Source organism: Aquarana catesbeiana, linkage group LG01 (assembly GCF_042186555.1).
Source record: "Aquarana catesbeiana isolate 2022-GZ linkage group LG01, ASM4218655v1, whole genome shotgun sequence".
Lineage (NCBI taxonomy): Eukaryota > Metazoa > Chordata > Amphibia > Anura > Ranidae > Aquarana > Aquarana catesbeiana.
The window spans coordinates 269,949,235-269,971,251 of record NC_133324.1 but is presented as its reverse complement, the minus strand read 5'-3'; the positions used below and the strand labels follow the sequence as shown (position 1 = coordinate 269,971,251).

The 22,017-nt window shown below is 42.3% G+C and overlaps 1 protein-coding gene across 8 annotated transcripts in view; it reads right to left on the bottom strand.

Annotated features, from left to right (window-relative positions):
• Positions 1–22,017, bottom strand: part of FBRSL1 (fibrosin like 1) — a 754,265-nt gene that overhangs the window by 431,263 nt on the left and 300,985 nt on the right. For all 8 annotated transcript variants that reach the window (XM_073628367.1, XM_073628336.1, XM_073628382.1 and 5 more), the window contains exon 3: positions 19,893–20,093. In XM_073628367.1, the coding sequence (XP_073484468.1) occupies positions 19,893–20,093 (201 nt within the window). The remainder of the gene's footprint in view (positions 1–19,892; positions 20,094–22,017) is intronic.

The following is a 22,017-nucleotide window of genomic DNA, read 5'->3' as shown; positions in this document are numbered from 1 at the left end:
CACTCCCCATTGTAACTAATAGGAAGTGGTCTGAAAATTAGACAGCCACAGACATGGTGAGGTCACTTTGCAGTGAACATGCTGCACAAAACTGTACGGTGAAATGTCTGCACTTCCAGTCCACTGGTATGTTCTTCAGCTATGGTTTCTTCTACATTTTTGTTACTGGCTGCCTATATCTTCCCACAGACACTAACTGTTCATATAGTACAATTGTTACAATACCGATCCAGAAACCCATCTTCTAAATGTTATTAACACTTGCCTGTTGGAGGTCTCACTTGCCTATTCACCGACACATCCGATGATAAAACCAGCAAAGGTATCCTATATTTAAAAACCTTCTGATAGTTTCATCAAGTGGATCCCGTTCATGAACAGACAATCTATGTTCCTCCTTTGTTCTAAATTTTGGTGCCAATTTGATGGACTGGTTTAGCACTTTGCATTCTTAACTGTAAAATGATAGCAGAATCATTCATACAGTATTATGCAATGATGTGCCTTTACAAAAAACTAGTTAAATTACAGGTCAGTTATGTAATATGCTTGGGTAAAGCCTAACTCCAGCCTCTTAGGCCCCTTTCACACTTGTGCGGGCTGAACGTCATGCGATTTTGCCGCAATTTTACCGTGACTTGAAGCAATGCCGGTGTAATCTTGAGGTCTATGGACCTCAAGTCGTATCAAAGTAGTGCAGGGACAACTTTGAAGTTGCTGTGACTTGAAATCGCACATATATGAATGGTTCTTATTAGCAATCATGGGGTACAACTTGTCATTCAACTTTGCAGTCTCAGGTCGCGGGACAAGTCGCAAAAGTGTGAAAGGGGCCTAAATTCTACCACTTCCTCCCTGAACCACCAATTTTGTAAAAAATACCCTAAATACATTCATTCATTTCAGCTGTCTTATAGCTGGTGGTGGAGGGCAGTTCTGAATGATGTGTGAGCTCTGCTCAGTGCGGCAGATGATTTACCCCCAGGTGTTGTTGCCCATGACAATCTGGACTCACAGCAAGAATTTGAACTATGCTGGTTTTCATTTAACCCAAAAATGGGTTGCAATGAGCAGAGGAGGACACGGAGGGCAGAACTGAAACATGAATAAGGTTAGTGCTAAAGAAACCTCCTTGTATTTTTAAATATGGCTGCTTATTGCTTACCCAACGTGCTTTAAAAATGGTACACCTGTAGAAAAAAATCTTTTTCTGCTGATCACCCCACTGAACACTGCTCCATTGCAAAGCAGTCCCCAGGTGAAATCTCTCCTGAAACTGACACTTCTGGGAGTGTCGATCTCCTGTATTCATTACAGCACTAAATGTTTACTGCTGCCGACCTTCATGTCCTACTACGCATATCCTTTCTATTGCTGTCATCTTAAAACTGTGTATTATGGCCTCTTAATTATATTAACTGGTTAAAGCTGAACTCCAGGAAAAAATGCAAAGAAAAATGCTAGTAAATGCAAGTTAAATGTTCATTTAGTCTATGGGGAACATAAAAAGCAACTAAATCTACTTTATCTCTCGCTCCTGCATGCTTCTCCCCATTTGTACAACCATTCCCCCCAAAGCCACCTCCCTTCACTGCGCCATCTATCAGAGGCACTCTGATGTCATCATGTGCAATGCAGGACCAGCAGTCATGCATTAGAAAAAAAGAGTGCACTGGCTGCTGGGGAGAGAGAAATAATGAAAGTATAGATGTTTTTGTTTCCCCCTAGATCAGTGATTCTCAACCTTCCTAGTGCCGTGACCCCTTGATAAAATTTCCCAAGTTGCGGGGACACCTAACAGTAAAATAATTTTTGTAGAGTGGGTTGTCAGCACCAAAGGCAAGACAAGTCATTTGCGCCCCTAACCTATGAACATTTAGCTCTCCCTGAGTCCCTTCCACTTGTACAGTATTAAAACCCCCTATGGTACATTTTAGGATGTACCATCCTTTCTCTTTGTACTCCTTTCTTTCCCCTTTATCTCTCTCTATCCTAATTTCTTGTTTTTTTTCCCCCCATCCCTCTCTCTAGCCATCTTTCTTGTTCTCTTATTCTTTCTCTCCCTTTTTCTTGGTTCATCCCCCTCTTTCCTCTCCCTTCTATGTATTCTCTATTTTTATTCCTTCTCTTACTCCTTGGTGGGGAATTGTGATCAGTGGCAATGCTGGGGGGAGTTCTAATCAGCCAACTTAGGTGCTCTTGATCAAGGTTATCTGCTGATCTGAGAACTGTAGTGGGGACTTTTAATGGCAACTCTAATCACAGGTAGTGTTACTCACTGTTTCTCCGAGTCTCGTAGCAGTGACACCTATACCGAAATCAGGAGATGGGGTCTCCTCCAGCCCCTCCCACTTCACATTCTTCACCAAGTCAGCTGACGTCTAGTTTCTGCCCCCCAGCCATGCCGTGAACTGAATGGGCGGCTGCGAAGAGGCTGAGTGGGCGGCCGCGGGTTCCAGGAACAGCCCAGCTGGTCGGCTACAAAAAGGCTGAGAGAGCGGTGCGGGCTTCAGGAACAGCCCAGGATTCGGTGACCCCTGGCAAATCATCATTCGATCCCCGAGGGGGTTCCGACCCCCAGGTTGAGAACCACTGCCCTAGATCAAGTAAGCATTTAACCCAAGCAGTACGGGGACAGCCCCACTGCAAGGGTCATTTTTTTTAAATAGATCCTGGAGTTAGATTTTACTGTTGTGGGTTTAGTAACACCTCAAAGCCTGTCTGTATATGCAGAATAGCATGCTTGTTATATTCACTGTGGAACTTAAGAGGTTAATCCTTTGCATTGTATAAAAAGGCTCTTTGATTCTGTATGCACAGATCCTCCCCCTCCTGCAGGGTTACTCTTGACAAGGGCAGATAAGAGTGAGGGTAGTACTGCTGCACATGCTCAGTTAGGTCTTTATTGCTGGAGAGAACATTGTATGTTTCAGTTGAGCTTTTCAGGTCACATGATATTGACATCACACATTTGGACGTATATTCAGATCCTAAATGACAGCCCAGTCCCTCCCTACTGCTCCATGCCCAGTATTTAAAAAAAAAAAAAAAAAGAAGAACACAGTGGGTGGGATGTCACATCTTGATTGATCGATGATCTGCCTCATGACAGCAAGCAGGGGTTTTTCTCCTCTGCAGCTGTCACATTAAGCTTTACATGACTGTGCTGGGCTCTGCCTGCACAGCCCCATCATTCATTCACAGGAATCTGTGAATGAATAAACTACAAGTTCTGTCTGCCACTTAGAAAGATGACTTGTAGTTCTCAAAGGACCTATGAGTGCGCTGATCAGCATACTTGTGGTCAATTCACTCTTCCACTAGCTTTCTAACTGAAAGCCTGTACAAAGATATACTCAAAAAGCTGGAGGGAGAGTGTGCAGCAACCAGACATTACAGCCACGGTCCACTGATCTCAGATGCAATGCTTTGCAGGCTCCCTGTAGAAAAGAATAATAAATGCATTTTTGCAACAAAAATTCTATTTTTATTTTTTCCTTTAAAGGACAACCTATGGCCTGTGGACACTACAAGGAACAAAGACCCCAAAAGCAAAGGTAAGGGTTTCACTGCATATTTCCAAGCAAGATGTAGTCTGACAGTCACACAGGATCGATGCAACATTAAGAACTGAGGTGCCCACACAATAGATTACAACTCAGAAGGTAATCTCGCTGGTAATAATTATCACCAGGATATTGAGAATCAATTACCGGCTCAATAAGGAAGAACCGGACTGCTGCACACAGTATACAAAGGCTCAGACTGGCTGATCAATATAGCTGCCTCTAGAAGCAAATCAAAGCAGGATGCTTTGCTTAGGAGATGAAAGGGTAAAAAAAAAAAAGAAAAGAAAAGGAGAATCCTAAATGCTTGCTGTGTATTTCTATAAACAATAACAGCCCGCATGTCTTTGCCAAGTGTCCGTGGGCTGCCAAAGGCTGTGCCTGAGGCCAAAGCACTCCCCTGCCAGACTGCATTTCACAGAGAAATCGGCCTTTGTTTCCAAGCAGAGGAAGCATCTCCAACACCTGTTCTTGGGAACCGTAACCTCTTGGCGACCAGAACTTTTCTCCGCAGCAAACTAAGACCAATCCCAAACTGTCTAGGCGACAGATGTGATTGCTGAATATAGAGTTTATGTTTCTGCTGAATTTTTATAAGTGCACTAGAGAACTTCCGATACACCTGCTGATGAATGAATAGTAAATGATGGTGGTGGTAAGTTTTGATGCAGGAATGGTTGGGTTTTCCCTAAAGAATATCTTAGTATAAGAGGGGCAAGGAGGGTCAGTGTGACCAAGGCCTTAGGGTAGGAAATCACTCTCTGTAATGAAAACTACCAGTTCTGAGCCCCTGAAGCTGAAATCATGTATTGGCTAATTATGCTCAGCAGTAATACTGGCCACGCATGTATGAATTTTGCCTTTTTCTCCCCAACTGGAATTTTTGTATTGAATATGCATAATTCTTTTCCCGATGATGCCACGTGTAGGTCTGCTATTTATATCAAATTCAATCCAAATGACAATCAGTTTGATTATAATGTTCAATGGTTATTATTTATATTCGGGAATAAAACTATAAACTGATCAAAAAGTGACAGAATATGCCCAGACTTGCTTTAATAGTCCACCCTAAAATGAAAATCTCTAATTCTACAGGCATCCACAATATAAGACTAACCTATCTAGCCCTATAAAGAACAAATCGTTATACATCCCTTTTTTGAAGCCGATCCAGTCTCCAGCAGCGGAAGCTCTGCAGAGGCGACAGCCGACAACGGCTGTGAAATGAATGGGAACTGAAGTCACCCATAGAGTTGCTATGGGGCTTCCGTTTTCAGCTGCCTCCTCTGTACCCGCCTCCACAGAGAAGCCACCTCTGACAGTTCAACGTAAAACCGGACCAGGGAGGCTTCAAAATAGGTATGTATACGGATTTCTTCTGTACAGGGCTAGATAGGTTAGTGTTAGATATTGGATGCCTGTAGATTTACAGATTTTAGTATTAGGGTAGACTTCTACTTTAAATATTTGTCATGTCATGTTTTCTCTTACTCACAGTTTTTATATGCCAGCAGATTTGTACTTTGTATAAAACTTTAAAACCCAATAAAACTTTATTGTGAAATAAATAGTTTTGATGGGAAGTGAAAAGATCTGATTTTTTTTTAATAACTGCATTGAAATGTTATAGCCTCCTCAAATCCCACTGAACATTGTTGGCTTTGGTGATTTTACCTGTACTCAATAAAAGTGATTGTATAAAGGCATATAAAAGTTTACTCATCACTGTTCCGTAATACAGTAGTGTAGATCCATCCTTGTCGGAAATAGAGATATTAAGTGGTCATTACACACCTCATGTTCTGGCATGCTTCCATACTGCATCCTGGTGCCCTCTACTACCTAGGTAAGAGACGCACACGCACCCAGCCATCCACATGATGTAGAAAATGTGATTCCTCAGACCAGGCCTCCTTCTTCCATCGCTCCAAGGTCCAGTTCTGATGCTCACATGCCCATTGTAGGTCAATTTGGCTTTGGACACGGGTCATGGGCACCCTGACAGGTCTGCAGCTACACTGTCCCATATGCAACAAACTGCAAGGTCCATTTTTTCTGCTTTCAACACATCATCAACCTCAAGGACAACATGTTTACTTGGTGCTCAAAGTAGAACTTCACCCAAAAGGGAAAGTTCCGCTTGTTTACCTCCTCCCCCCCTCCTATTTAACATTGGGCACTTTGTTTTTTGGGGAATGGAGCGGGTACCTGGTTTTAAAGATACTCACTCCCACTTCTGCCCAGATCGCCTTGTTCAATGGTTCTCAACTCCTGTCCTCAGGACCCACTACCAGGCCAGGTTTGCAAGATAACTGAAATACATCACAGGTGATATCATTTGCTGCTCAGTGATTGCAGTATTCTAGTCTGCATCTCCCCAAGGTAATATATAAACCTGGCCTGTTAGTGGGTCTAAGTGGAAGTTCACAACACCCACCTTCACCCGTAGCCTTCTGGCACACATAACAGGTCCTAGAAGACTACAGGGCCATTTACAAAGCGCAGCATGGCTCGCGCTTGTGCTGTGGGAAGTCATTAAAGGAATTGTAAAGGCAGAAGGTTTGTTATCTTAATGCATTCTATGCATTAAGATAAAAAGCCTTCTGTGTGCAGCAGCTGCCCACAGCCCCTCTAATACTTACCTGGGGTCTCTCTCTGTCCAGCGATGTCCACAAATGTCTTAGCTGTTTCTTTCCTGATTGGCTGAGACACAGCCATGGCACCATTGGCTCCCACTGCTGTCAAAGTCATCTAGCCAATCAATGGAGAGAGGGGGCGGGGCCAGGTCAGGGCTCTGTGTGTGAATGGACACAGGGAACTGTGACTCAGCTCGGGTGCTCCCATAGCAAGCTGCTTGATATAAGGGCACTGAACAGGAGGGAGGGGCCAGGATCACAGAAGAGGACATGAGAAGAAGATCTGGGCTGCTCTGTGCAAATCCACTGCAACAGAGCAGGTAAGTATAACATGTTTGTTATTTTATAGGGAAAAAAACAAGACTTTACAATCACTTTAAAGCATGACTGACAGCTGCCTATGGCCACCCAATTGCCAAGATGTTCTCATTCTTTTGGGAAAAATCAAGATTTAACCAGGAAAAAACATTTTACCCAATAGTTAGATTAGCTCAATTAATTATACATGCAACCACTTTATTTGATTGTAACCCAGAAAGCAAAACCTTTACTGCACAATGCTGCAGAAGCAGGTATTTTGTCATTACACTGTTCTACCATAGCAAACGTTCTGCTTTTTCTATAGCACGAAAAAAGAAAACTGGGTCAAAGACACCGATGTAGAAGAAGGAAAAACTTTTTGTAAATGAAAACATTATTCTGATGATCTAACGACTACATATCTCTGTTTAAACGTCTCTCTCTATTCAGATCTGCATATCAGAATTAAATAAAATATTTTTATATTGTAATTATGATCGCCCTTTTACTTAACAAAAAAACAAAAGATTTTTTCAACTAATCTGAAAAAACATGATAGAATTTAGTATGCAACAGTTAAAAACAAAAAAAAAAGGATTTTAGGTGATTTGTGTTTTAGTTGATCTGTGAACCTATACCTTTCACAAGTAAAAGGGAGCTTGGTGAAGCCTTGTGCACATTGGGTGTTTAAAATTGAAGCATGAGGCTCTGGTGTCTAGGTGGCTGTGGAAGGTACATTTGGACCATCCAGCCTTACTGCAGCAGCCTGTCAAACTCTACGAGAGGCTGACAGCATCTGCGGCTGGACAGTGAATTGACTGGTGCTTACGCTAAATTCAGGACGTTTGTCCCTGGGTGCATACTGAACTAAACATAAGTACTGATCAGTTCATCGTCTAGCCTCAGCAGCTGTTAGATGCTACAGGCAGTGGGGCTAAATGGTGGAAATGCACCTTTCACCTGTACCTAAACTCCGGAGCCTCATCACTGGAGCTAAACACCCAATGTGCATGAGGCTTTACCCTGCTCTCTTATCTGGGAATCTAATCTGGGAAAGGTATATGTTCACAGGTATGTTGATAAAAGTATCTTCCTCATTTCTTACAAGGAAAACACAAAGCCATTCTACCATGAAGAGTGTAATGTTTCCCCTTTTCTGTGACCTGTACAAGAGTTCACTTCCTGCTGTCTGTGTCTGGCTGTGCACTTTCTTGTTTGCATAGCTGGGTGCTGAGAAAGGGAATGGATAATCACTGTCAGCAAAAATAGAAAACCATTTACAAAACTAGCAGTGACCAATAGAATGCTGGACCACCATAAACGCCACAAAATCTTTCCTGGCAGTTTAAACAGTAACCATTATTGTGATCATGAAAGATAAGGTTAAGAAGCTGGCAATATCAAATCTGAACTTTATGCAGAAAAAAAAAAAAAAAAAAAAAAAACAATGAAAGATACAATGTACTCATTAAAAAAATAATTTAAATAGTTTAAAATGCAATTAGTATCTAAATTTGACTTGGTGTCCGGTTTTCTGTAATCCCCTGTAAAAAAGCTGAATGATGTTGCCTTAAAATGGTTGTACACCTCGGATGTGAGATATGAACAAAATACCATATTTATCGGCGTATAACACGCACCCCAATTTTAGGAGGGATATCTAAGGAAAAAAAACGTACATTTTAAATAAAGAACTTTGAAGCAAAATTAGGGTCACACATCAACAGTGCACCCTGCTCAGTGCCCATCTGCAGCCTATAAATTGACCAACAATGCAGCCTGTTCCGTGCCCAGATCTGCAGCCTATAAATTGACCAACAATGCAGCCTGTTCCGTGCCCAGATCTGCAGCCTATACATTTACCAACAATGCAGCCTGTTCAGTGCCCATCTGCAGCCTCACCTTTCCCATCATTGCAGCCTCGCCAATGTTGGATTATCCCTGCTGTCTCAGAGGGAAGAGGAGGAGCGAGCACTGCTGAATTACACAGAGCCGCGATTGAGAAGGGGGTTCAGTGGTGGGACAGAAAAGCAGGGGAGTACAGTGATGGGGCAGATGAGCAGGGGGTTACAGTGGTGGGAGAGATGAGCAGGGGGGGTTCACTGTTGGGGCAGATGAGAAGGGGGTTAAGCGGTGGGACAGAAGAGCAGGGGGGTACAGCAGTGGGGCAGATGTGAAAGAAAGTGCATTGATGGGACAGAAGAGCAGGGGGTTACAGAGGTGGGGCAGATGTACAGGGGGTTACAGAGGCGGGGCAGATGAGAAAGGAGGTACATTGGTGGGACAGATGAGCAGGGGGGTACAGAAGTGGAGCAGATGTGCAGAGAAGAAAGGAGGTGGAAGGCATGAGCAGGAGGAACAGAGGTGGGACAGATGTGCAGGAGGTACAGTGGTGGGGCACATGAGAAAGGGGGTTACAGTGGTGGGGCAGATGAGCAGATAAGTTTAGTGTTAGGACAGTTGAGATGATGGTTCAGCGGTGAAACAGAAGAGCACGGGGGTACGGCGGTGGAGCAGATGTGCAGGGGGTACAGTGGTGGGACAGATGAGCAAGGGGGTACAGTGGTGGGGCAGATGAGGAGGGGGGTACAGTGGTGGGGCAGATGAGCAGGTGAACTGGGGCTAATCTGAGGTGTGAAGGTGCAAGAATTAGGGCTGATCTGAGGTGTGAGGGTGCAAGAATTGCGGTTGATTTGAGGCGTGAGAGTGCAGGATGTTAATTTCTCACTACTACTCTAGTAGTTTAAAGCATTTACTTTATAAAAAATCCTTTTCGTGATTTAGTGTGTAAAGTTGAAATTTTTTTTGTAATGAAATTGGCACGCTCAATTTCTTTGAAAACATTTTTCGGCACACTGTACTCATAAGGTTGCCTACCCCTGTTCTATAGTGTGTAATTGTCTCAGTTAAAGTAATTGTAAAGTCTTGGGGTTTTTTTTTTCAATAAAAATAACAAACATGTTATACTTACCAGCTCTGTGGATATGCACAGAGCAGCCCAGATTCTCCTCTTCTTGAGTCCCTCTTCAGCTCTCCTGGCCCCTCCTTCCTGTTGAGTGCCCCCATAGCAAGCAGCTTGCTATGGGGGCACCCGAGCAGAGTCACAGCTCTCTGTGTCCATTTAGACGTGGAGCTGCGGCCCAGCCCTGTCCCCCCTCTCTCCTGATTCGCTGACTGACTGTGATTGACAGCAACGGAAGCCAATGGCGCTGCTGCTGTGTCTCAGCCAATCAGGAACGAGAGTCTCGGATGGACGAGGCACTTGTGGACATCGCTGGTCAGAGATGGAGCTCAGGTAAGTATTTTAGGGGTGCTGGGGCAGCTGCTGCACACAGAAGGATTTTTATCTTAATGCATACAAAGCATTAAGATAAAAAACCTTTTGCCATTACAACTTCTTTAAGAGCACTAAGTGTAATTTCTGTCTGTTGCCCCATTCCTCTGCTATGAACATGAATCACATCTGACAAGTTTTCCTGACACCAAGAGAAAAATGGTGACAGAGGAGGGACCTCCAGCAGATTGACAGCCTCAGCTCTGTATCCTATACTTGCTCCTGTGTGTTGTGTGAAGGGGGTGTGTCCCTTCCCTCCAATCAGGTCTCGGATTTCTCCTCACTGAGCTCTGCAGAGTATTACTTCAGCTCTATGCCCCCCCCCCCCCCTTTTTTTTTTTTTAACTCTTAGACCAGCTTTAATTATTCAGCACTTTGAACGGATGTAGGGAAAAGACAGCTGTAGATAAACAGGTACAACTTATGTAGGAGGATTTGTTTAAACTCTGACAGCCACTTCACTGGGTATATGGAGGGTTTACAACCACTTAAAGCCCAGTACACACGTACCAAAGTTTGGGCCGGTTCAGCAAGAACCCTCAGAATTTTGGTACATGTGTACAGCTGTCTGTTTAACAGAAGCCAGTCATGCTGGAAAACCAGCAGCCAATGGCAGCAAGTGCTGATCAGTTTTTGAACAAATAACTGCAGATATATACCCAGCTTTAGACTTGGTAATCCTCAGTACAGAAGTCAGATTGGAGAGAGCCTGCACAAGCAGCAAACCTGGTGAGATGCATGCACATGTATTCATAAAAAACATGCTGATGGGCTGGGGAAAAAAGGAGTGTAAGGGTGAGCTTTTCAGTGTGCTGCTGCTCCTTTACTGTCCACTTGCAGGCGAAGAACAGGAAGGTAACCTATACCGCTTAAGTGAAATAGAGAAAACCTGGATCACCAGCCTGGCTCTGCTCTCTGGCAAGGGTGTGTAAATCTCATGACTGGATGGACAGAACTACAAATCCATTGACAGGTAAAAAATCTTGCTATTTCAGCTCTGTATCTAGCCATGTATGTGGGATTCTGCTTCAAATGTTCTAGCGGCTAAGTGAAAATCACTGAGTGATCATTTTAGGAGTTCTCCAGAGTAAACATTAGGCTCCTTTCACACTTGTGTGATTTGTCCTGCGACTTGGGACTGCAAAGTCGCATGACAAGTAGTACCCCATGATTTCCAATGAGTACCATTCATATCTGTGCGACTTCAAGTCGCAGCGACTTCAAAGTAGTCCCTGTACTACTTTGGTCTGCTTTTGATGCGAGTTGAGGTTCATAGACCTTGAGTTTACAAAGGCATTCCCTGAAATCTCTGCAAAATCACAGTAAAGTCACGCGACTTTCAAGTCGCGGGAGTGTGAAACGGGCCTAACCTTTTTTGTTTAGGCACCAACAGCTCAGGTACAGGGCAGTATTATTTATGTATGATCTTGCTGGCAGTAAAGCTGGCCATAGATGACCTTTTTTTTTCTCATTTAGCCATCAGACTGAAGGAAAGAAAACAGATTTCTTCATCTACACAAGCGAGGTGGCTGAAGGAATTCCGCTCCCCTAGAGTAAAATACAGTCCATATGCAAGACCGTGAATGCAGAGCACATTTACTGATTTTTATGTAGCTGTGTACACATAGAAAACAATACACCTTTTTTTTTTTGGTGCCCGTTGTGTGCATACGTCCTTATACTTAATAAAAAGAGAGTGCTGGACCTCTAGGTGAAACTGGAGGAAGCATAGAAATATGTGTTCCCCCTACATGGGAAGACCAGGCTCGGTATACTGCTATGGTAGCATCCAGCAGACCACAACTCACTGTTCCATTTTTATGTATATATTAATGGTCCTGATCATGAAATATGACAGAACAGTGTTGGCTTTCCCACAAAACGTATCAGTTGTGCAGAACTATAAGCGTAACATAAATTGGCGCCATCGTAGGCTAAACCTTCAGGGACTTTTTCTTAACCATTTATTTATTTTGTTTAAAAGACTGACAGACTGATAATATGACAGATTAGATTGCCTGTGTGTTTCTAGACTGTGTACTGTACCGGAAACCAATGAGTCATGGGCACGCTCATCATTTTCTTAGATATAGCCCTAACACTCTGGAAAAGTCATTTCTATGTTGTCTATATCTACCTATTTACAACCCAAAAGTTACATTAGCTGGGGGTAATGTATATCTGGGCCTTAAGGGTAACTCTGCTTTCGTGGGAAAAAAAAATAGCAAATAAAAAAAATAATAATAAATAATATATAGTATATAAAATTACAATCCAAATCATATTGCAACTGAATGTTGTTAAAAAATTTCCCTTTCTTTTCAATCTGCAGCGCTGTCATTTTCTGCAAAATGCAATGCAATATGGCAACCTGGAGGCATTCTATACACAAATGATGTGCAGAAAGAATTCCCCCCAGACATGTCATTTCTTGCTTGAGTGATTGGCTCACTGTTTTCCCCAGAAGTCTGCACTATTGCCTGGTACACACTATCATCTTTTTTTTCATTCAACCCAGCAGGCTGAACGAAAAAAAAATCTGAGGAGTTAGCTGCTGTACTAACTATCCAATGTTAATACAGAAATCTCCCTGCTGAGCTACTGTGTTCTAACACGGGGTTCTGACAGCGCCCCCCCCCCCCAAAAAAAAAACACAATGGCTGCGAGTGCTGATGCACAGAGCAGGTAAGTAGAACATGTTTGTTATTTTTAGAGAAAAAAAAACGAGACTTTACAATCACTTTAAGATATAAATCAGATTTCAGACATCCCCTGCAACAAAAAAGTCATTTTTGGTGACATACTCCCAAAGGGAAATCACGTCTAAAGGGATGCAGACACTGCTACTTTCCTCATTAGAGCCCTGCAAGTGCATCAGCTAATTGACAATTGTAGATCACTCCCATACAGGTTCAGCCTAGGTTCACACTGGGAACCGCATGTAAAATATCACAGGAATCACACCGCATTCCTGTGCAAATCACATGTAAATATGTGCGGAGCAATTGGAGCCAATTCAATTTTTTATTGCTCAAATTGCACCGCATCCACAGCAAAAAGGTGCAGGCACCTTTTTTTTTTTTTTTAGCCGCACTGGAATCGGATCACATGGATATATATACCCAAGTGATCCAGTATGGGCAAACGCACTGCGTTTGCGACCAGCTTTTGGGGTGCCATTAACTTTTAATTGACACCCGCAGCAGATAGCAGAATACAGTGCAGGAAACACACAGGATTCATGGCGTTTTCCACACCGCATCAGTGTGAACCAGGACTGCCAATGGACACAAAATCTATTTCTTCAGAATTACAAACCAAGTTAAAATCCCTGCAATGTACAATGATCACCCAGAGGGGAATGTTTTTTTTTCTCTCAACAAAAGTGGAGTTACTCTTTAAAGGAATGAGCTTAAAGTGGATGTAAACCCGATTTTTTTTTTTTATGTCATAATGTAGAGTCTAAGATTTCCTATCATTTGAGCCCAGTCTTGCCACACAGAGTTAATCCAGCTCTGAGCAATCCTCTTTTATTGTTCAGTGAGATAAATCTTGACAAACAGAGAAAAACTTTGTCAAATCCTCCCCCTTGCTGTGAGTGACAGGTGATTTACATATCTCGTGTACTAGCCTAAGACATGCATTATTGTTTAATTCCCACCCCCACTCCTTTCTTCAGCAGCTCTGCAAGGATTGGCTGTTCCACACCTCAGCATGATTTGGCATGCTAAAGTCATGTGGTTACTTTCCTGTCTTTTCACTGGATGTTAGAGATCATAGCAGAAGATCAGTGTAAGAAATATACAGGAGAAAATGCATATTGACAAGGGGAGTGTAGAGGTGGGCGGGGAGTCTACTGACATCACGACTCCACCCACCGAGCTCCAGACAACAGACCCACCCACAGAATCTGCAGTTTTTGGGGTCTAATAACAGACAGAGGGGAGACATTTGACAGGTAAAGATACATGCAGGAGGCGTGTATATCCTTATAGATAACCACTATGGCAGTAGTTTAGAAAGGATGACGCTGGGTTTACATCCACTTTAAATCTGTGTGACCAAATGTTTGGTCCGATCTTAAACAAATATGGCCTGTTTTAAAATATTTTCCATGGTTATACATAATTTACATCCAGAAGGCAATTTAATATAAGTTTTTAACATGATCTCTTATCTACTAATCTATTATATTCAATCCGATGCCAACACTCTAGCGAAACACATTCTTATGATGGAAAAGCCGCTCGGCTGTATGCTGGGCTGAGATACATTAAGCTCGCCATGCTGCCTTCCTCTTGCCTGCACTCTGGGCTGGGGATCTCCCGGTGGATTGGGTGAGCAGCTGTGAATTTGATGCAGCCACAGATTACTGTTGCAGTAGAAGGGACAACCATCTGTGCCCTCTTCACAGTGTGGTGCTGCTCCTTTCCCCGAGACCTCGCAGACATCATCTACCCCCACTGCTACAAAACTGACACAAATAATTCACAGACTTGACAGAATTGGGGAGCAATGTGCTAGCTTCAATTTGCCAAAAGCCTACCTATTAGTGAAACTGTCCTGGCAGGATATGCATGTATACATTAGTGTACACTCAGAAGATAGAACCGCACTGCTTTACAGTATCGCCTCGTACAGAAGCATGCACAACAAACCATTTACAGTTTCTATGGAAAACCCATTTTCTTTCATCAATAATGTAGCAGCCACATGGCTGCAATCAGATTATGATGATAGAGATTCTCACTGAACACAAACAGTCTTACTTTATAACAGAACTACCAGTGCTAAACATATATTTCAGTCTAAAACAGGAATTTATCAATATATAACAAGGGCACAAAAAGTCTGAGGTCACTGGTGTACAGACAAGCCCGCATCTTATCCATCTGAAAGAAGACCTCCACTTAAAAGTTAAAGTATCAATAATCTGCCCCCCACCCCCCACCCCCCCACCCCATCCTTTAACACAGGGGTCTCCAAACTTTCAAAACAAAAAGCCAGTTTACTGCCCTTCAAATTTCAGGGGGGCCTGACTGTGGCCAGTTGGAGTAGAAAATGCCCTAGCATCAGTGGGAGCAAAGAATGCCATAGGCTTAATCAGTGGGAGCAAAACAAAACAATGACACTATTGGTGACAGTGGAAGGAATAGTGCCCCATAATTGGTGTCAGTGAATGGAATAGTGCCCCATCATTGGGAGCAATAGTGCCCCATAATTGGTGTCAGCTGAAGGAATAGTGCCTCATCATTGGTGTCAGTGGGAGGAAAAGCACCTCATCATTGGTGTCAGTGGAAGGAATAGTGCTCGTATGAGTGGAAGAAAAAGTGCCCCAAGGGCCGAATAAAAGGCAAGCAAGGGGCCACATCCGGCCCAGTTGCCAAAAGCCTACCAATTAGTGAAACTATCCTGGCAGATATGCATGTATAGATTAGCATACACTCAGAAGATAGAACTACAGTGCTTTACAGTACCGCTTCGTACAGAAGCATGCACAACAAACCATTTACAGTTTCTATGGAAAACCCATTTTCTTTCATCAATAATGTAGCAGCCACATGTCTGCAATCAGATTATGATGATAGAAATTCTCACTGAACACATCATTGGTGTCAGAGGAAGGCATAGTGCCTCGTATAAGCGGAAGAAAAAGTGCCCCAAGGGCTAGATAAAGACCAGCAAGGGACGAGTTTGGGGACCCCTGCTCTAACATATTTGGGAGGTGCTTTATATATATATATATGTATTTTTTTTATAGGTATCTGCTCCCACTCGCAAGAATTATGTAAACTTGGTCCACCCCCAATCTCCTGGGACACATTCAAAGTCTCAAGAGGCTGCGGGACCAATCTGACGGCCCGGGGCAAAATTGCGCATGTGCAGGGGGGAGCCAGTTGTAAAACAGCTGGCAATTAGAGCCAGCCCCCTAAAGCCAAGATGGTGGTTCTGGAGATCCAAAGACAGGTGAAGAAACGGCCCTGGTGAAGTCAGCGCTGGACTTCTGGGCTGGTGATTGTTTCTTAAATGTCAGCAGCTACAAGATTTGTGAATTTTTTAAAAAAACAACTAGAGTTCCTCTTTAATGGCCAACTTTAGCCAGGTCCATCATATTAAACTCAAGTACCACCAACAAACCATGATTTTGGACTTCTGTGTTCATCTTTGACAGGTGATCTGTCAAAACTCTTTGACTCTTTTTTACTTTCTTAAGTGTCACAGTCAATCTCACTAAGGGAAATCCCAAGAACATGATCAGGTTGGCATTCTTAGGTTTGGGGTTGAGAAATATTGCTTGGAATATATATTTCCTATTTGACCCTAGAACAATTATAGAGTACAATAATAAAGAAGAGAGTGGAAACTGCACAGAAAAAATAATTGTGGGACTTAAATCACAAAAGGTAGCATCATCAGTGAACACCACTGCGCAAACCTAAGGAGGCGCATCACCACGATGTCGGAAATATTTTACTGTTTCATGTTGGAAAGAAACTCACAAAAAATAAATAATCACAGTCATGAAAGTTTTGCAATCCCTCTATATTTTGTTATGTTAAAGGATAAGATCACCTTTGGGAGCCTGTTACACCCATATTTAGAGAGTAACATGGTCCAGCAGTCCCCTCATCATGATCCTCCCCCCGTGGGAGTGGGGTTCTTCTCTATGCACCTACTGTCACTTTTCATAAACAGCGCAGTTGTGCGGGGCTCCGCCCACACAGCCACATCATTCATTCACAGCGATCTGTGAATGAATGAATACAAGCATGTTCTGGAACTACAGCAGAAAGCTTGTAGTTCTCAAAGAACTGTGGAGGGCGCTGGTGAGTGATCTTGCATTTCATTGATTCTTCATACTTTCTAGTAACTGTGTGCCTGAGTGCAATGATGGAACTTTAGGGCAGCCATCAGGAGATTACTCCACTGAGGTAGCATTCATTTTGTTGATGTCAGCAGCATGTTTACAGTGACAAAAACTAAACGAAAAATTCACATTTTTATCAATTGGCGAAAACTATGATGAAAATCAATTTAAATTTTGGTCAATGAATGAAAACAGAACGAAAGTGTGAGGGAGAGACGTTTACCCACCTGAACGTCTGCTTTCCTCGGAGCTCTGCCTGTCTGTTAAAGCCCCAGCCCCCTGACAAGCTGTATTGGCTGACAGACGCAGGCTCCCTCTGTCTGCGAGCTCAGGAACAATGCCGCGTTTCCCCTCCCAGCAAGGTAGCAGTGCTAAGTGCTGTGTAAAACAACAGCCTCTCCAAATCAACTCTCTGCCCTGTGCACTCCCATTTTCTTCCCCATCCCCATCACACGCTATTAGATTTTGACCCCAGGAGTATATAATGAGTTTGTACTGAAGATTTTAGTCGACTAAAATACGACTAAAACAATTCAGATGACTAAAATACAACTAAAACTAAAATGATGTTTTAGTAAAAAAACTAGGACTAAAACTAAACCGAAATGTGATGTCAAAATGAACACTGCACTGAAGTTAACACACAGTCACAAGGGAAGAGGGCGCTGGGCTGGCATAAGCACAGGTGAACTAGTGGAGGGACTTTGGAGCATTTAAACTAGGAGGCAAAACAGTGAAGTTAAAAACAGTGAGCCCATCTGTCACCCCTTCTAGTTCTGACCAAGCCCTATAGCAACCATGTAAACTTATTCAGTGGAAGTTCTGATACAGCTACCACATGACATTGAGAGGGACATGCATTCCTCTGCTTTATAATGGATCAAACTTGTACTTTCACTGACATGTTTGCTCTTACATGTATGTCTTGGTTCAGGAAGACCTACAGTAAATGATACTTCCTAGTATGATATATATCCGATTTTAAAAAAAGGCTAACCATACACCAATAGGATGCTTCTTTGAACGTTCATATGGAAGTTCAAAAAAATTGTTCATCTGTGCATTTGATCAAGGAGGGTGGAGAATAGGGCACTCTGGAGAACAAGGAGACTTTAATAAACAGTACATGACTGGCTCTTGAGATGTGATTAATGGACCACAGAGCAGCACTTCAGAAGAGGGAAGCACACTCTATAGGAAAAACAAAGCAGAGAAGAAGACGCTTCTAAGTGCAGTAATAAAACACTTTAATGACAAGGAAGGGTTAAAAACACTTACAAGATGGAAGTGAAAAACAGGCAAATCAATAAATCCATAACATCCAACAGGGTGCTTCCTGGGAGTAAAGACAGCTGCAGGTGGAAATTCCAGCTGACCAGCAGTGGGAAACACTGCTTCTCTGATCCAGGATGGAGAGCTGTGCTGTCAGGACCAGCATGGAATCCAGGCAAGCGGAAGTGACGTCAGAATGGGGCGGGACATGTTTCTGTGCATGTCCAGTTGCTCCCGTTTGGTTTGAAGGAATGACTGAGCATGCTCCAAAACATGTCCCGCCCACTCTGACATCTTATCTGGTTGCCTGGATTCCATGCTGGTCCTGACAGCACGGTGTGTCCCACCGCTGGTCGGCTGGAATTTCCACCAGAAGCTTCTGTCTTTACTCCCAGGAGGCATCCCGCTGGATGTTACGGATTCACTGATTTGCATGTTTTTCAATTCCATCTTGTAAGTGTTTTTAACCCTTTCTGGTCATTAAAGTGTTTTATTATTGCACTTAGAAGCGCCTTCTTCTCTGCGGTGTATTTGTTCTTAAAAGTCCTTAAAATTTTCCTTAAAATTTCGGCCTCGCCTGCTACTTGAAAGATATCCCAAATGTTTAAACAGGTTTGTTTTGTGCCGAGAATATGCGCATTACAATATGTACAATTTGCAGTTAGAATCTAATTTTTTCAAGAACAATTTTCCATCCTGCTCCTTCAAAATTTCTTGTCACTGTGGTTGAAAACGATTGCTGATTTGGCCTCACTAACCATTCAAAAGTCGAATAAACATTCAGAACAAAAGCTGTACTACTATATGGCCAGCTGTATTTGTTTTTAATTGTAATAATGGATTAATAAAATGTATTGAGAGGGATTTACTAAAACTGAAGCAGATTGAATCTGTGAACAGTAATCAATCAGCTTCCATTTTCAGTTTGTTCAGTTAAAGCAGAGCTCCACCCAAAAGGGGAAGCTCCACTTGTCTGCCTCCTGGTTTTGACAGGCACCCACTCCTGCTTGCGGGTGAGTTTGCCGTGGCGAACTCAGCAGGAAGTTCGGCCCCCCCCTCCTCCTTCCCCACCACCAGGCAATTCACAACGCGCAGTGCGTTTCGTCCATGCGCAGTAGGGAACTGGCTGTGAAGCCGCAAGGCTTCACTGTTGGTTTCCCTTAGCGACAATGGCGTCAGCAGCACCCGACAGCCGATTGAAAAACAGGCTTGGGTGAGAACACTGCTAGATTCGTGGACAGGTAAGTGTCCTAATATTAAAGTCAGCAGCTACAGAAATTGTAGCTGCTGACTTTATTTTTTTCTGAAGGAGCCTGGAGCTCCGCTTTAAAAAGAATGTTAGAAGTGGACAGGGTGCCATGTAGAGCTGCTCCAGATTCAGTCTACAACAGTCTCAGTAAATTTCCCACATTACCTTTATGATTTTGCTGGGAGTTCTCCTATTCACACAAGCACTTTTCCATGGAATGTCTAGTACGTACACTTTATTGAGGACACTTTTCTTTGCACGTTCAAGCTTGCTAACCATTAAAGAAAACTGGTCATAAAAGAAATATAGGAGGCTGCCACTTCTGACTTCTCTTCTGGAAAAAACTGGTTGCCTAGCTGTAATTCTGACCCCTTTTGTGTCAAGATTTTTGCACCACTGACCCAAAACAAATTTGCAGACATTGACTTTTCTATGAGTTCTCAGATCTGTATACTCATTCTGAATCATTAAATTAAAAATAATCTCATCTATCAGGGCAGCATAACAACCAACCGGCAATCTTTTTCAGGAGGTCAGCAATGGCTGCCCCCATATTTCTATCATGGAAGGCGAACTTTAAAATACGCCACAGTTCATGAAATGATCATCTCTGAAATCAGAGGTGATCAGCAAACAACATGAAAGGAACAGTTTGACTCCTTACCTGATTGACTGCCTTGAGAGGGTATTTCTTCTTGTCACGCTCCTTTCCTCTTTCCAGCTCTCTTTCTGAGCTGCCTGCATCATGATTGTGTCCATTCTCACTTGGCTCCGCAGAGATATATTTCCCTGACGCTCTGGATTTCTTGCTAGGATGCCTTTCCCACTTCTCTTTCCGCTCTGGTGGTTTTAATGCCAGATCTTTCTGCAAAAATAAAGAAACAATTGACAATTTAGTAACGTCAAACAATAAAAAATTGTCATCAGGGCAAAAGCGACACAAACTTGTATTTCGATTTTTACACCCTAGATAAAACGGTGTGCTAACAGGTGCAATCTTGATAATTGCACTAATAGTCATGCCTTGGCATATGGATTATTATGTTTTACTTGAACGGCATGGCCTATGGACTTTCTTCTTGTGTCCCTCTTGCAGGTATTTATTATGTTGTTATTTAAATAGTATAAGGCTTGGTTCACACTGCTGCAATCTGATTTTCTTTTTCCTTTTTTAATCAAAAAGAGTTTTTTGAAAAAGTAGATCACACAGTAAAGAGACAATATAAAAAAAAAGCACAGCTAAGACAGCTTCATACAAAAAAACTGTCATTTGCAGATAATACTGTATGTAACATTAAGGAAACTCAAGATTCCTCCTCTACATAGAAGTCAGTGCAATCTGATTATCAGCATGATTATACAATGCAACTTGTATGTGGTTTGCATATTATATGAGGTCAAAAATCGCACTGGAAATCGAACCAAAGTAATACAGGAACGTTTTCCAAAAGCGCACTGTGCCAAGTTGTATTGATGTGAATGGGTACCATTGAAAACAATGTCATTTCCATAGTCAAGCGATTCTGAGCATCTAAAATTGCACTAGCGTTAACCGGGACTGAAGGCTACTTCACACCAGATGTAGTCCAGTGCATTTTATTCTGCATCAAAAAAGCATGGACAGTATTTTACATGGATTCCAATGGCCCTAGTTCACACCACTGCAGTGCATTCTGGTGCAGTCAATAAAACTAGAACATATTGCAATTTTACTGTATGGAACATGTCTTAAATGCAGCAAAACGCATACAAAATGCACATGTCCTCAATTCAGATGAAGAAGAAGAAGGAAAAAAAAAAAAAAAAAGGAGAAGGGAAATAAAAAGCACTAGGATGCATCAACATGCTCACCTTTCCAAGAGCATTATAATATGCACTATTCTATAGTTGTTAAAATGAAAAGACATGAGAGGGAAACCACAGAAGAATGAATGCACCCCATGGCCTTGTGGGATGTTTTTCCAACCAAACAGGGCTAAAGTAAGGTTTATAAAAGTAACTGCTATTCAACTGATTTTTGGGGGAAATATCATTTTGGACAGTTTGAACTCGTTATAAAAGTGTCTCTAGGTAATTTCACAGCCTTACAGTCATAGATGATAATTCAGGCATCAATCTGTGTCACTGATAATCTGTTATGACATTGTTATGTGCAAACTAGAGGTGCACAGGTACCATTTTTTCTTTTAGGAGTACCGATACTTTTTTTTTAGTACTCGCCGATACCAATTACCGATACCTACCACAACTGTTTTGTTTACACTTCAGCTGTCAGCAATAGTACAAAGCATTGAAAAGTCATTTACAAATGAAATAAATTGATTTTGTTTTTTAATTTTGCGCTTTTTTAATGTGAAATGTGTAAATATATGTTAATATATATGTGTAAAAATATTCACTAACAAAGCGAACAAACAAAAAAATTTTAATCGTTTATCGTTTATAAAATAGACGTGAACAAAAAAAAAAAAAAGCAGGAAAATAATAATTAAATGGGAGGAGAATAGGGAGTTAATTAAGGCTGATTAGAGTAAATTAAGGGTTAATAAGGGGTTAAACAGAGGAGCATTTCTTCATCCCCACCGACAGCTCAAAGAACCGAGCCTGAAAGTATCGGTTTCAGGTATCGGTGCATTTGCACGAGTAAACGATACTTGTGCGAATACTCGGTATCGGCACCGCTACTAGTATCGTAGCAACCCTAGTGCAAACCCTTTGGTTAGACCCTTTATATGCTCCATTTGCCAACATTCTCCCAAAAATGAATAAATGTTGATTTAATGGCTCCA